Source organism: Bos indicus x Bos taurus, chromosome 8 (assembly GCF_003369695.1).
Source record: "Bos indicus x Bos taurus breed Angus x Brahman F1 hybrid chromosome 8, Bos_hybrid_MaternalHap_v2.0, whole genome shotgun sequence".
In the NCBI taxonomy this organism is placed as follows: Eukaryota; Metazoa; Chordata; class Mammalia; order Artiodactyla; family Bovidae; genus Bos; species Bos indicus x Bos taurus.
This window is the reverse complement of record NC_040083.1, coordinates 79,418,191-79,430,834: the sequence shown is the minus strand read 5'-3', so window position 1 is coordinate 79,430,834 and position 12,644 is coordinate 79,418,191. Positions and strand designations below refer to the sequence as shown.

At 42.5% G+C, this 12,644-nt stretch overlaps 1 protein-coding gene across 2 annotated transcripts; it reads left to right on the top strand.

Annotated features, from left to right (window-relative positions):
- Nucleotides 1–477: 477 nt before the first annotated feature.
- On the top strand, nt 478–11,912 carry ISCA1 (iron-sulfur cluster assembly 1). Of its 2 annotated transcripts, XM_027550157.1 has the most exons (5): nt 496–682; nt 4,910–5,014; nt 7,789–7,842; nt 10,406–10,511; nt 11,617–11,912. In XM_027550157.1, the coding sequence occupies exons 2-5, from the start codon at nt 4,994–4,996 to the stop codon at nt 11,763–11,765; spliced, it is 330 nt and encodes a 109-aa protein (XP_027405958.1). In that variant the 5' UTR covers nt 496–682; nt 4,910–4,993; the 3' UTR covers nt 11,766–11,912. The 2 variants fall into 2 exon arrangements, with proteins under 2 accessions (XP_027405957.1, XP_027405958.1); XM_027550156.1 differs by lacking the exon at nt 4,910–5,014 and having other exon boundaries at nt 478–682.
- The last annotated feature ends 732 nt before the right edge of the window (nt 11,913–12,644 follow it).

Below are 12,644 nucleotides of genomic sequence, written 5' to 3'. Positions count from 1 at the left end.
TTGGATTCCAACCTAAAGCGAACTTTGCATTAGTACCATCTTTCAACCTCCCTACCAGCTTGGGGAAGGCGGAAGGGTGGTTTATTGATCTGCGGTAATCCTACACTCCTAAAAACTGCCTCGCTGAACCAAAAAGGAAGACGGCAATGTGTGGAGCTGCCCGGGCCTCGGATCCATTCTGTCCTTGAAAGCTGCAGCTCCCCGGCCTGTGGACTTATCTGAGCTCTTAATCGGCGGCGCCGCACCTTGTCCAGAGGGCAGGGCGAGGTACCGCGCGCCCCCAGAGTCCACAAGGCGGAGCTCATTCCACGTGCCCCAGCGCCGCTAGAGACTGCGAGCCAAGACAGCCGGCAAAGAGACGACCTTTCTTTTGACCCTTGCGCCCCGCGTCACGTGACCGAGGCCCTAGCGTCGCGCCCCGCCCCCCGCCTGTCACTCACAGGGATCGCCCAATAGCGATCGCGAGGGCGGGCCCTCGAGGGGTGGAGCCTGGGGCTCCGTGCGCAGGAGCTTGTGGCGTCAGAGCGCTCGCGGTGTCCATGGAGAGAGGTTGAGATGGCCGACCTCCAGCCCTAGACACCGGGGCGGCAGGACGGCGAGGATGTCGGCTTCGTTAGTCCGGGCCACTGTCCGGGCTGTGAGCAAGAGGAAGCTGCAGCCCACCCGGGCCGCCCTCACCCTGGTGAGTGGCTGGGGCGCGTGGCCGGGCCGGTGACATTGGTTCACCTCTGCCCCCCGCAAGGTGGGAGGTCAGGGTGGCGGGACACTGCACGGCCCGACGACTGCGCCCTAGACCCGTTCCGCAGCCGCCGCATCGCCCTCACCGCCTGCTCGCCCCTGCTGCTGAGATAAACAAGCGCGGGCGGGCGCGGCTCCGGGAACCTGGGCCCAGGAACTACGTTTCCCAGCAGGCCGCGCGCTGTAGCGTGCGGAGGGGGGAGGGGCGTTGTGAGCGTGGCCCCCGGCAGTCCAGCGCGGCTTTCCGGGACCCTGGGGCCGCGTAGGGGCTGCAGTGCTGGGGATCGTGGGTGGTTTAGAGGTTGATGTGCCAGGTTCCAGGCGTAACGGGTGAATGAACCAGCTTGAGGCCCTTATGAAGGAGCCGAGTCGAGCCCAGCCGGAGGACCTCAGTGGTGTGCGCGAGGGCCGTGAGAGCACAGACAACAAAGCCCACCACCCCCCTTGCGAAGATCAAAGCTGCAGTGCACAAAGGGTTGCTTCCTGATGTCTGAGGTGGAAGAGGCTTTGAGATACTCTGTGCTTCCAGCAGTCCTAGGCCGTAGTGACTCTGACAAAGAAGAAAGAAGGCTACATTTCTATCCTGAGTGAGTTTACAACGTACTCAGGGTGAAAGGTCAAACACACTCAAAGGGGACCAGAGTACGTGCTGTAGCTCCTTAACAGGATTAACTGTGCATGCTGGTTCCTCGTACTGCCCAGTTTTGTTTTGTTTTTAACTGAGGGAAAAGTCACAGAAGATTAACCATTCTTAAACGTTCGATTCGGTGACGTTTAATACATTCACAGTATTATGGAACTGTAGTTCATACACACACCTGGCCCCAAAGGAAAACCCTCTGCCCATTAAGCAGTCACTATTTGCAGTTTTAAAAGATTAATTTCATAAGAAAACTTACAATCAGCGTTCTTCTCACACACGACTCTTGGTTAAGAAACCTTTGCGCAAGCATTTCCTGAAGACTGGGGAAAAAAGATGAGAATGAATCATGGATTTCGTTCAATCTAATGCCATCAATAACCTCAGATATGCAGATGACACTACCCTTATGGCAGAAAATGAAGAGGAACTAAAAAGCCTCTTGATGAAAGAAGAGAGTGAAAAAGTTGGCTTAAAGCTCAACATTCAGAGAACAATGATTATGGTATCTGGTCCCGTCACTTCATGGGAAATAGATGTGGAAACAGTGTCAGACTTTTTGGGGGCGGGGGGGGGGGGGGCTCCACAATCACTGCAGATGGTGACTGCAGCCATGAAATTAAAACACACTTACTCCTTAGAAGAAAAGTTATGACCAACCTAGATAGCATGTTGAAAAGCAGAGACATTACTTTGCCAACAAAGGTCCGTCTAGTCAAGGCTATGGTTTTTCCAGTGGTCATGTATGGATGCGAGAGTTGAACTGTGAAGAAAGCTGAGTGCCGAAGAATTGATGCTTTTGAACTGTGGTGTCGGAGAAGACTCTTGAGAGTCCCTTGGACTACAAGGAGATCCAACCAGTCCATTCTAAAGGAAATCAGCCCTGGGTGTTATTTGGAAGGAATAATGCTAAAGCTGAAACTCCAGTACTTTGGCCACCTCGTGTGAAGAGTTGACTCATTGGAAAAAGACTCTGATGCTGGGAGGGATTAGGGGCAGGAGGAAGAGGGGACGACAGAGGATGAGATGGCTGGATGGCATCACCGACTCGATGGACGTGAGTCTTAGTGAACTCCGGGAGATGGTGATGGACAGGGAGGCCTGGCGTGCTGCAGTTCATGGGGTCGCAAAGAGTTGGACACGACTGAGCGACTGAACTGAATGCCATAAGGCTTGCTGCCGGAAAATTAGGATTTAGCGAAACAGAATAAAGTCACAATCAGGTGGGAGAATTTGTTTTCATAATGGGTCAGTGTTTTAGGTCCATAAGGAGGTGATCCTGTATTCTGCATTCCTTTTTTCTGTGCCACCAAGCCCATTTTCATTTCTGAAGGATACACCATTAAGTCTAAGACCTACATTTCCCACCCTCCTGGGACACAGTCATGGGCCAGGCGTTTGGCACCTCTAGAAATGACTGGGAATGATAACCTAGCTCACTTTCTCAGACCTGAGCTCTCAATCCATGCTTGCTCCTTTATACCCGATTACTTGTTCTAGCTTACCAGGCCAATTCTGTCACCAGCACTGCTTTATCATATCAGTGCTCAGTTCACAAGGACTCTGTGTTGCCTTACTTATATCAACATTTCCAGTTAGCGTGCAGGAGTCTATTGTGTGAATTTATCCGACTTAACTCTCTAGTACACTTCAGTCCCTTTCCCTGTGATCTTAGCTGGTGCCAGAACACACTCCTGTTGCTTTCCACCAGAGGTCTGTGGTAGCAGGCTTGCAGTCATTTTAATCCTGGCATGTGTTGCCTAGTCTTAACACACTGGCTTTAACCACATGTATTGATATCTGCCTAATTTTCAAGTGTTTGCAAACATTTAACACCACCATGTTCATTTAAGTGCAAAAGGGGTGAAATCATCAAAGGACTAATGAGTGAAGAGAGATGAGAGCAAATTTAATGAGATAATAAAACTGGTAAGAAGAGAGAAATGTTAGCTAAATATATAAGCTTTGACATAGATATATTTTGACAAGAATTAGATGTATTGCAACCTTGGAGAAGTGCTATACCTGTCAGCAAGAAATATGATTCCATGTTTTCAGCACCAAATTATCAGCAGTAACTGATGTTAATCCAGGAGAAGTTGGCCGTTTGCTGGAAAGAGAGACTTAAAAGACTAGTCCCAGGCACTTTTATGCAGCCCAAGGTAGGTCCTTGATAGAATACCATAAGATTTCAACCCACCACATCAAAGGCAGTACCCTTGATACCTGCAGAGAACATCCAGGGCGGATGACGTCCCCTTCCCCTACTTCCCTGCAGACCCAGGAATTGATGAATGGTATTGAACATACAGGAGCCAGAGTAATTTTACTCTGGCTAACCAAAGAATTTGAAGATTTAACATTCCACTGTTGGCATGCATACATGCTCAGTCACTTCAGTCGTGACTGACTCTCTGCGACCCTATGAACTGTAGCCCGCCAGGCTCCTCTGTCCATGGGATTCTCCAGGCAAGAATACTAGAGCAGGTTGCCATGCCCTCCTCCAGGGGATCTTCCCAACCCAGGGATGGAACCCACGTGTCTTACATCTCCTCCGTTGGCAGGCAGGCTCTTCACCACTAGTGCCACCTGGGAAACCCCCACTGCTGGCAGAGCCCTTTATTTCCATTATACAAATTAGAATCATTGCAGCCCTAATTTGCTGTTAGAGATATACCCACAGCTGGCCTAAAGCTCAGCTAAAGCTGTAAAGATTAATGGCACATAGCCAGCATCATTCTTGATGCACCGGAGAGAAGTTGATTTATTATATACAGTGAGTGTCTTAAGGCTTAATTTTTAGCTGCACCTGGTTGAGAAGGGTATGGAAACAATATAAGTGAAATACACTGGGGCTCAAGGAAGTGTTCACTGAAGAACTAGCCCAGAAGTCCTTTGGAACAGTGACCAAGCTGTGGGATTTGTATATGGAGATAGTTTAAGGGGTATTACACAGGAAACAGTTGGAAGTAGCCTGAATATCTAACAATGAAAGGTCAGTTACATTAGAGTGAATCCTGTTGGTAGATAGGTAAATCATGATTGTAAATCATTATTTTTTTTTTAAAGGTTTGGGAGTCATAATTCTTCATTCTTTGACTTGGTAGTCCTGTGCAACTTTTTGAATATTTAATCTTTAATACCTAAATCACAGAATGATGATGTATATAAACCATTAAGCATCTGGAAAGTACTCAGCAAACAGTGAATATATGTAATTATACTGTGTGTCAAATAAGAAGCATGTTAAACTTTCAAAAGTAGGCTACAAATTGTGAATAGATACAATGATTACCTGCAGACACAGAAATAGTAAAAGGCAAAAGGGAAACAGCACCATAATGCCATAGCTGTTAAAGAATGAATTAAACAGAGTATACTGTAATATTCACTGGCTACTTATCTGCCATCTTTTAAACTGTAAAATGTCAGATTTATTATGAAACTAAAATAGGTTGTAGCTGTTGGCTCGTATTTAGTATACATAATCATGGAGTTAACTTTGGGTTTTAATCTTGTTTCCTTAAACAGCAAAAAATGAAAATTGCCTGGGGAATGACTAAGGAAATACAGTATTGAGGATGGAAAGTTTCTGCTACAAGGAATAGAAACCCTATGGCATTGGATAAAGTAAAAGTATGTTGCTATGAAGTAGTTAAAGTTTTTTCATCTACAGTGCCTTTTCCCGTAATTTCGGCAACAAAAACAGACTGGAACTCTTATTTTTTTAAGGCCAAAATGTCTCACTCAAAGATACTCTCACTTGAAAGAATGTGTTGTTCTGTGATACACGTATGAAAGACATCATTATATTTCATTGAGTTTCTGGGGCTGCTTAAATTTTAATTCACTGACCAAATCTCAGGTGAATTAGACTCATTAATTATACATAAATTTCTTGGACAGATGTGGGTTTCTGAATTGTTTGGGGGAGTATGTTGAAGTTGGAGAGCCATTAGGCATGCAGCGTGTTGTTTTGAAGTTTTTATATTATTTCCTGGAAGGATCTTAGGTCCCAAATGTTTCCTGTTCAGTCGTTCTGACTTGTTCTGAAAATCTATCTCTTGGAAGATTCTTTCCCCTGAATTGAGTATTCAGCAAGGTTATCCATCCTCATTAATAGCACTCCTCCCAAGGGGGTACGTTTGGTTTCTGCCTGACACTAGACAGTGAAGACACGTTTTGATTCCTGTAATGACAGTTCCCCAACACAGGTTATTTTTCCCTCAAGCTCCTTTCAGTATGAGATGTTGAACATCAACCACTTTGTGATAAGTGAACCACTCTCTCTAAATTGTTTTTGTTTGGTTGCTTAAGTGTTTTCTACCAGGAGTTGAAAAAAAAAGGAAACATGTTACTTTTGTAAAGGCAAATTAGACAAGTTAGACAGTTATAGGGCTCAGGAGTTCCCTGGTTGTCCAGTGGTCAGGGTTTGTTGCTTTCACTGCCAGAGACTGGCCCAGGTCCAGTCTCTGGTTGGGATGAAAAGAAACACCAGGGGGTGTAGGAGCAGCGTAGCGTGCATGCCCCGATCTTATATCACACAGCGGCACACCTCCGAGCCACCAGCTATAAACCAAGGTTCCACATCAGGTTGGACTTGCAGCAGATATTTTCCGGTGGCTGTGACATGTATTTTTTAATTTACTGAAAATCTGTTGATTGTAATTTGATAGTAATTAGGTTAATTTCTCTCACAAGGGAAATTTGACCGGGAAATTTTGGAAAGCTAGTTTTTACTGGCAGTCATTTAGAAGGGTAAATAAGCACTTAAAATTTTTTTCACTAATATTTCTGTAACTATTTGAAGCTGACATACTGTAATCTCAAAAAAAAAAAAAAAAAAAATCCATAATCCTTCAGCATTTCCTCCTTTCCCCGACCACCATCCCATTCCAAGTTGTTGCTCTGTTGGCTCCTGTTCTGATAGAACTGTGGGAAATGGCCTTTTAAAACCTTAACCCACTGTGATTCATTTAACTTTTTTTTTCAATGATGCACAGTAAGAAATATGTACACAGCATGTATTAATAACCGAAGTCAAAGTTTCACAAACTGAATCAAGTTCAGTGCATTGATTTATCTTCTATTTTGGTGGGGAGGGAGAGGGTTGATTTTTTTAATGCCAGTCTCAACCTTCTAAATTGGTTTCATGACTTTTCTTGGGCCCAGACTCTGCTTCAGCATCTTCATTTCTGGCCAAGCCCCCACAAGACGGAGTGAAAGAGCGCACCCGGGCCATCCGTGGAGTCCGCTCCCCCAGCACAGGCATGAGTTACGGCCCCAGTGATGGTCATAATGTCCACTCAATTTAATAACCAGGGAAATGCATGTATAGAAATTAGAGAGCCAGCACAGCATTGCCAGCTGGAGGAGCTAGTAAAACAAAAAGTAGGAAAGATGCCTCTTCATGATGACATACTCTCATCATTGTAGTAACAGCTGGCTTACGTTGAGCTCTTTGTTCCGGGCACTGTTCTAGATGCTCTTCATTAATTTGCTCATTTACTTTTCACAAGAATCCTGAGGAAGAGGGACTTTTATCCCTGTTTAAGCCAAGTACTGAGCTAAGACACAGCTAAGAAGCAGACTAAGAATGCCCTGGGACAGGCTTTCTCCCTGGAAAAGCTTTTTCCTCAAGGAAGTTTATCTATACACATGTAGTAAGTACATCGAGACATTTTATTTTGAGAAAACTAGACTCAGTTAAACAGCATTTCTCCTGAAAACTCTTATGTGTCCTTCTTTGTATCTTTGACTAGTGTAGTTCTGGTCGTTTAGATATCCGAGATGCTGATTTAGGAATCTGAACATTTGGTGGGATTGGCATGAGAGGCACACTCTGTGTTATTTGATGTGTTATTACTCTATGTTACTTTTTTCTCTTAAGTATGCATTTGTTGGCTCTGAATAGGTTTAGGGTAAGCAGAATGAGCAACAGAGTTAATAATGACCAACAGGGAAAATGCCTGAAAGTTGCCTCTCCCAGTGCAGCGCTTGATGTCACTCACAGAGTGTTGAGTGCCTTCTGGGTGTCAGACAGTGTGCCTTTTGCTGAGCATCATGTAGGGATACAAAGTATATGCTGACCAGAAAAATTAAGTTTGTGATCTAAGTAGATAGTACCATAGAGATTATGACGGGAGCCCCTCCTTGACCAGAGTAGAGGAAGGAGGGATGAAGAGGATGTTGCTAGTAGATATATTTTTTTTTAATTTTAAAGTGTTTTTAATTGAGTAGAGTTCATATGCCTCCATAAAATCCAAAAGGTACTTTGGCAAGAATGGAACATAAATTCATCCCATGAATTTGTTAAAGATTAGTCCTGAATTCTTAAAGCCTAGGAAATACAATGCTTTGAAGAACGAAAAATTTGTAACTAACAACTTGATAACCTTTTCTTTTTTCAGACACCTTCAGCAGTAAACAAGATAAAACAACTTCTTAAAGATAAGCCTGAACATGTAAGTAAAACCAATCAGACAAATATTTCCTAACAAATTGAAGTTGTGTTTCCACAATATGTTTATCTTGTGATAAACAGTATACTTTCATTAATTAGGGGTTTTTATTTAAAAAGTGAAATATGCTCGTGATTGTTAAATGCAAATAACACAGGTTGTTATGAAAAGGAAGTCACTCACTCACCCCACATTCTTTGTTCACTCTCCCTTCAAAGAGGCAGCCTCCTCGTGTCCTTGCAGAGACATCTGTAGTTTATTTATACCTCGACCAGGGTTTCTCAGCCTCAGCACCGGTGATGTCTTGGACTGGGTAGTTCTTTGTTGAGAGTGAATTGCAGGATGTTTAGCAGCATCTCTCGCCTCTGCCAGAGTAATTCCCTGAGGGGAACCACCAGCCTGGGCTTTGCTTTTTACGTTTGCATGTGTGTCTCTTTTCCTACCTGGGTGAAAACATACCATGCAGGCTGTGGTAACGCTTTGCTTTGCCCCTGATAATATAGTGTGAACATCCTTCCCTGTCCTGATGTAAGGTCCTCATGCTTTTTCATGGCTGCATAGACTAGTATATTCCACTGAACAAGTTTATGTAGCCAGGCTCTCATATAAAAGGTCTTTGGGGTTGTTCTCTTTCGATGCTGCCACAAATATTATTCAGCATGTATTTACTGTCTGTAGCATGCCATTGCTCTAGACCTGTAGGCGTAGCTTAGTTCATCTATGTCGACTATATTCTTAGATGTAGAATTGTTCAACAAGGGGTGTGCATATCATCTTAGTGCATCATTAATTATCTAAGGGATATGTAAATGACTTCCAAAACAATCAATATTTGGTGATTAGACAACAGAGTAATTTCTGGGTTCTTTTGCACAATCTGTGTTACAGTATAATGGGAGTTCTAGCATGTTCCTCCTAAGAATTATTAAATCTAAAGTGTATCAGTGTTCCAACTCAGTTTGGGTAGACTAAAGACCAGAGCATAAATTGACGAGTTGACACAATTTTGCTTTGTAGTGTTGAGGCATGTTTGTTCACGATGTGAAAAGGGTTGACCAGGCGCTTCATCAGGTGTTACTTGTGGCGTAAGCACTTCCTTTTCCAAACTCCAGTTACCTAAAGTGCCTGAGTCTATTCCTGATAGTTGAACTTCCTGCTACTGTGAGTCTTCTGTTGTAAAGATAAAAGCTAAGTTAAATATTTATGACATGTGCTCCAGAATTTCAGTCAGGCAGTTTATTATTTATCATGTTGAGTATGTGGAATTTCCTCACAGATTCTCAAAGCTGTCCTCTGAAAGTGTGGTAAGACTACTGTCTCCTTGTTTGAGGACAGAAGAGAGTGCTCTGAGTGCTCCGGTTCCTCAGAACCCCCAGATGGCTTAGCATCTAACTCAGGCTCTTCACCAGCTGTCTTCCCACGTTATAGTTACTTTACTGGAGCAAGCACATGTTACTGCTTTTCAGGGAAACAAGATGAGCTTACTAAAATGATACTTCTTATGATAATGCTATATACACACATGAAAAAGAAGATGGGACCCCAGAATAGAAATTGGGGAAATGTTAGAAAATTACACAGACGCAGACATTAGTATTTTAAAAGTGCTCTTTGATCACTTTTTAAATTTCCTGTGTCTGTGTTGACTGCAATCTTTTGCTTTCTGGTAGTCGAGAATGTTTACAGAATTACGGCCCCATGTCACGTAGAGGCAAAATGAGATTGCCAGGTGACGGCCTATGAACCTTGGTGAACCTGTAGGGAGACTTCTGGGAGCGTGGAGCAAAAACATTTTTGAGAAAGTCCAATTTTCTTAGATAGTCATCTCTGCTGTTGGATATTTTTTTCCTTTAAAAAAAGCAAAGGTGATTATTCCTTTTTGGATTAAAATTCTTCCCTTAAAAATGGTTATTCCCAGACTAAATGGCTAATAGTAATCGTTAAGTAGTGAACTTGGGTTTAGGTATAGTGGAATATTATAAAGGCATTAATTGCAAATGGTAATTATGCAAGTTAATTACATGGGGAAATGTTTTAAGTGGAAAAAACAGAGAGTAAACTTTTTTATTTCTACTCCTAATAAAAGCTATGCTTGGGGAATGCCCTGGAAGTCCATTGATTAGGACCTTGGGCTTTCACCGCCAAGGGGGCAGGTTCAGTCCCTGGTCAAGGAAGTAAGATCCTACGAGCTGTATGATGTAGCCAAAAGAAATTTAGGTTTTATATGACATAGGCTGAGAGAAAACAGGAAGAAACACATAGCTCATTTTTATAGTAGCGATGACTATAATTTTGGGGGGCAGTTTTCCCTTTGTATTTTTTCTTTGTATATAATTGGTTTTTATTCTTTTTCAGATCCCTGCCAGCATTGTAGTGATACGTGTAGATAATTGAGATGTTTATATGCTAGTTTCTCATTCTGCTTCCTAAAGGGACATTTTATAACAGAAACCTAATATTTATCTTTCACTTTTGAAGAAATGAATATCAGATAGGGCTTTTATTAATATAATTGTTTAATCTGTGCTACCTCAAAACCAAGTTTACTTTTACAATGCCTTTTCAGGTTGGTGTGAAAGTTGGTGTCCGAACCAGGGGTTGTAATGGCCTTTCCTACACTTTAGAATATACAAAGACAAAAGGAGACTCTGATGAAGAAGTTATTCAAGATGGTGAGCTTTAAACAAACTTTTTCTGGGCACTCTGTTCTACCTAAAATGTTGAGCCTTCTGAAGCCTGAAGAGTAATGATGATAATAGTAAGAATGGTGTCTAATGCTCACTATGAGGGAGACGTGGTTTAACAAGCTTTCATATGTTAACTGTTTTATGCACAGCAACTAAATGCAAATAGTTCTATATTGCCCCCATTTGGCAGATGAAGAAACTGAGGCACTAAGAGGTTAAATATGTTTGCGTAAGGTCACACAGCTAGGAAATGGCCTTGTGAACATTTGAACCCAATCAAGTTTACCCCGGAGCTGTCCTCTTAGTAACCAGTTGATATATTATTGGATAAACTTACTTGTTTCAGTTATGAAAGGTTATCATTGTGTGTCTAAAGATTTTAAGATGATAAAACTTCAACCACTTGAATGAACCAACCACTTTGGTGTGAAGCATCTACATCAAATAAGTAAATATTATTTTAAAATCAATGCATAAAAGTATCTTAATCCTGTAATCTTTTATCTGACTCAGTTTCTTGTAAGGAAGAAAGCTTTCTTAATCCATTTGTATTTATGAGGATACCTACCTCCACCTACATAGTAACTAGGAAGTTATGTTATCAGTTTTCCAATCCGTAAGTAGAAAAACAGAACTACTTGTCCTGATCACTCTGATTTCATCTTATTAAATCAGTCCATTGTATCATAGTCCTTTGTGTTTCTCTAGGCTTGGAGGTTTTTTGTGTGCACAGATGTCATTTCAGGATGTTCATTAATGTTATTGACTGCATCTTTACAGCACTCTTACTGAGAATATACAGATTTTCATCATGTGGCAAATTTCAGTTTTACATAGAATTGCCATGGAATTTGCTTGTGTACAGCTGTCTAGCCTAGTACAATTGTTTTTGACATAAATTATTGTGTAGGAAAGGGGACAGACAGGAAACTGAGCACTGCATTCCTTAAAGGAAATGAGACAGATTCAAAAGCGTCTTGTTTGACTTCTGTTAGTGGTTACTATTTAAAGTTCAGTTGTGCTTTGAATCAGCACGTTCCAGGGTGGGCATGACTCATGTTCTATGACTCAACGTTTTCTTCTCCCTCAGGAGTCAGAGTGTTCATCGAGAAGAAAGCACAGCTAACACTGTTAGGAACAGAAATGGACTATGTTGAAGACAAATTATCCAGTGAGTTTGTGTTCAATAACCCAAACATCAAAGGAACATGTGGCTGTGGAGAAAGCTTTAACATTTGACTCCTCAGGACTGCTCGGGCTGTAGGCCGCCGGAGACCTGTGGAAGCTCTGGGGCTTACTGAAGAAACCATGTGACTGTCACGTGATTAAGGTGTGTAATGTATGGCTGCCTTCCAAGGAAAATAAAGTGATGCATTCGAAAATGAAGCCAGTGTGTTAGATTCCAGAGAATTGATACTTTTGTTCTATATACGAGACAGAAAATGAGAATCCATTGCTCTCTTTGGGTCATCTTTCTGATCTGTAAAGAAAAAGTTAAATTCTCCTTCCTGCATCCTTTCTGTTAGAACTGGTTCCATGAAAGTGGCCTTCCTGGGAGGATTTCAGAAAACGTATTCTTAACAGCTGTGCTTTGGTAGATCTTTCACTTCCCTTCAGAGGCAAGAAGTCTAGACTGCTGGTGTTCTGTGATGGTGTACTGTTTTCCTACCCAGACTTGGCATCGTGTTCCTACATTTTTCATCCAGAATTTCAGCATCAGATGCCTCATTTGCTTATCACCCTGTAGCATCCCCAGCCATTAGATTAAAATAGTGGACAAAGCTTTCCTTGAACTATAGTGCCGAACAGTTCCCAGTGATGAGATCAGAAGGTAAATACTTCACCACCTGTTTTTAAGTCCATTTCTTTTGCCACTCTTAAGTGTCTGCCCAGAGGTGAGACCTCAAGCTGACTCAGATCCTTTCTCTTAAAGTCTCTTTAAGGGACTTCCCTGGTGGTCCAGTGGTTAAGATTCCCCGCTTCCACTGCAGGGGTCATGGGTTCCATCCCTGATCAGGGAAATATGCTGCATGGCAAGGCCAAAAAAAAACAGCAGGAAGTTCTCTGAAAAGCCATCTAACCCATTCACTCAATTCTTTACCTGGGGAATAAAACCAG

What these genes read in the sequence shown, in the direction of transcription:
- ISCA1 (XM_027550156.1), top strand. Translation starts at nt 602, where the DNA reads ATGTCGGCTTCGTTAGTCCGGGCCACTGTCCGGGCTGTGAGCAAGAGG. An exon ending in TTAAAGATAAGCCTGAACAT is followed by an intron (nt 7,843 to 10,405) that starts GTAAGTAAAACC and finishes ATGCCTTTTCAG; the next exon opens with GTTGGTGTGAAAGTTGGTGT. An exon ending in TGAAGAAGTTATTCAAGATG is followed by an intron (nt 10,512 to 11,616) that starts GTGAGCTTTAAA and finishes CTTCTCCCTCAG; the next exon opens with GAGTCAGAGTGTTCATCGAG.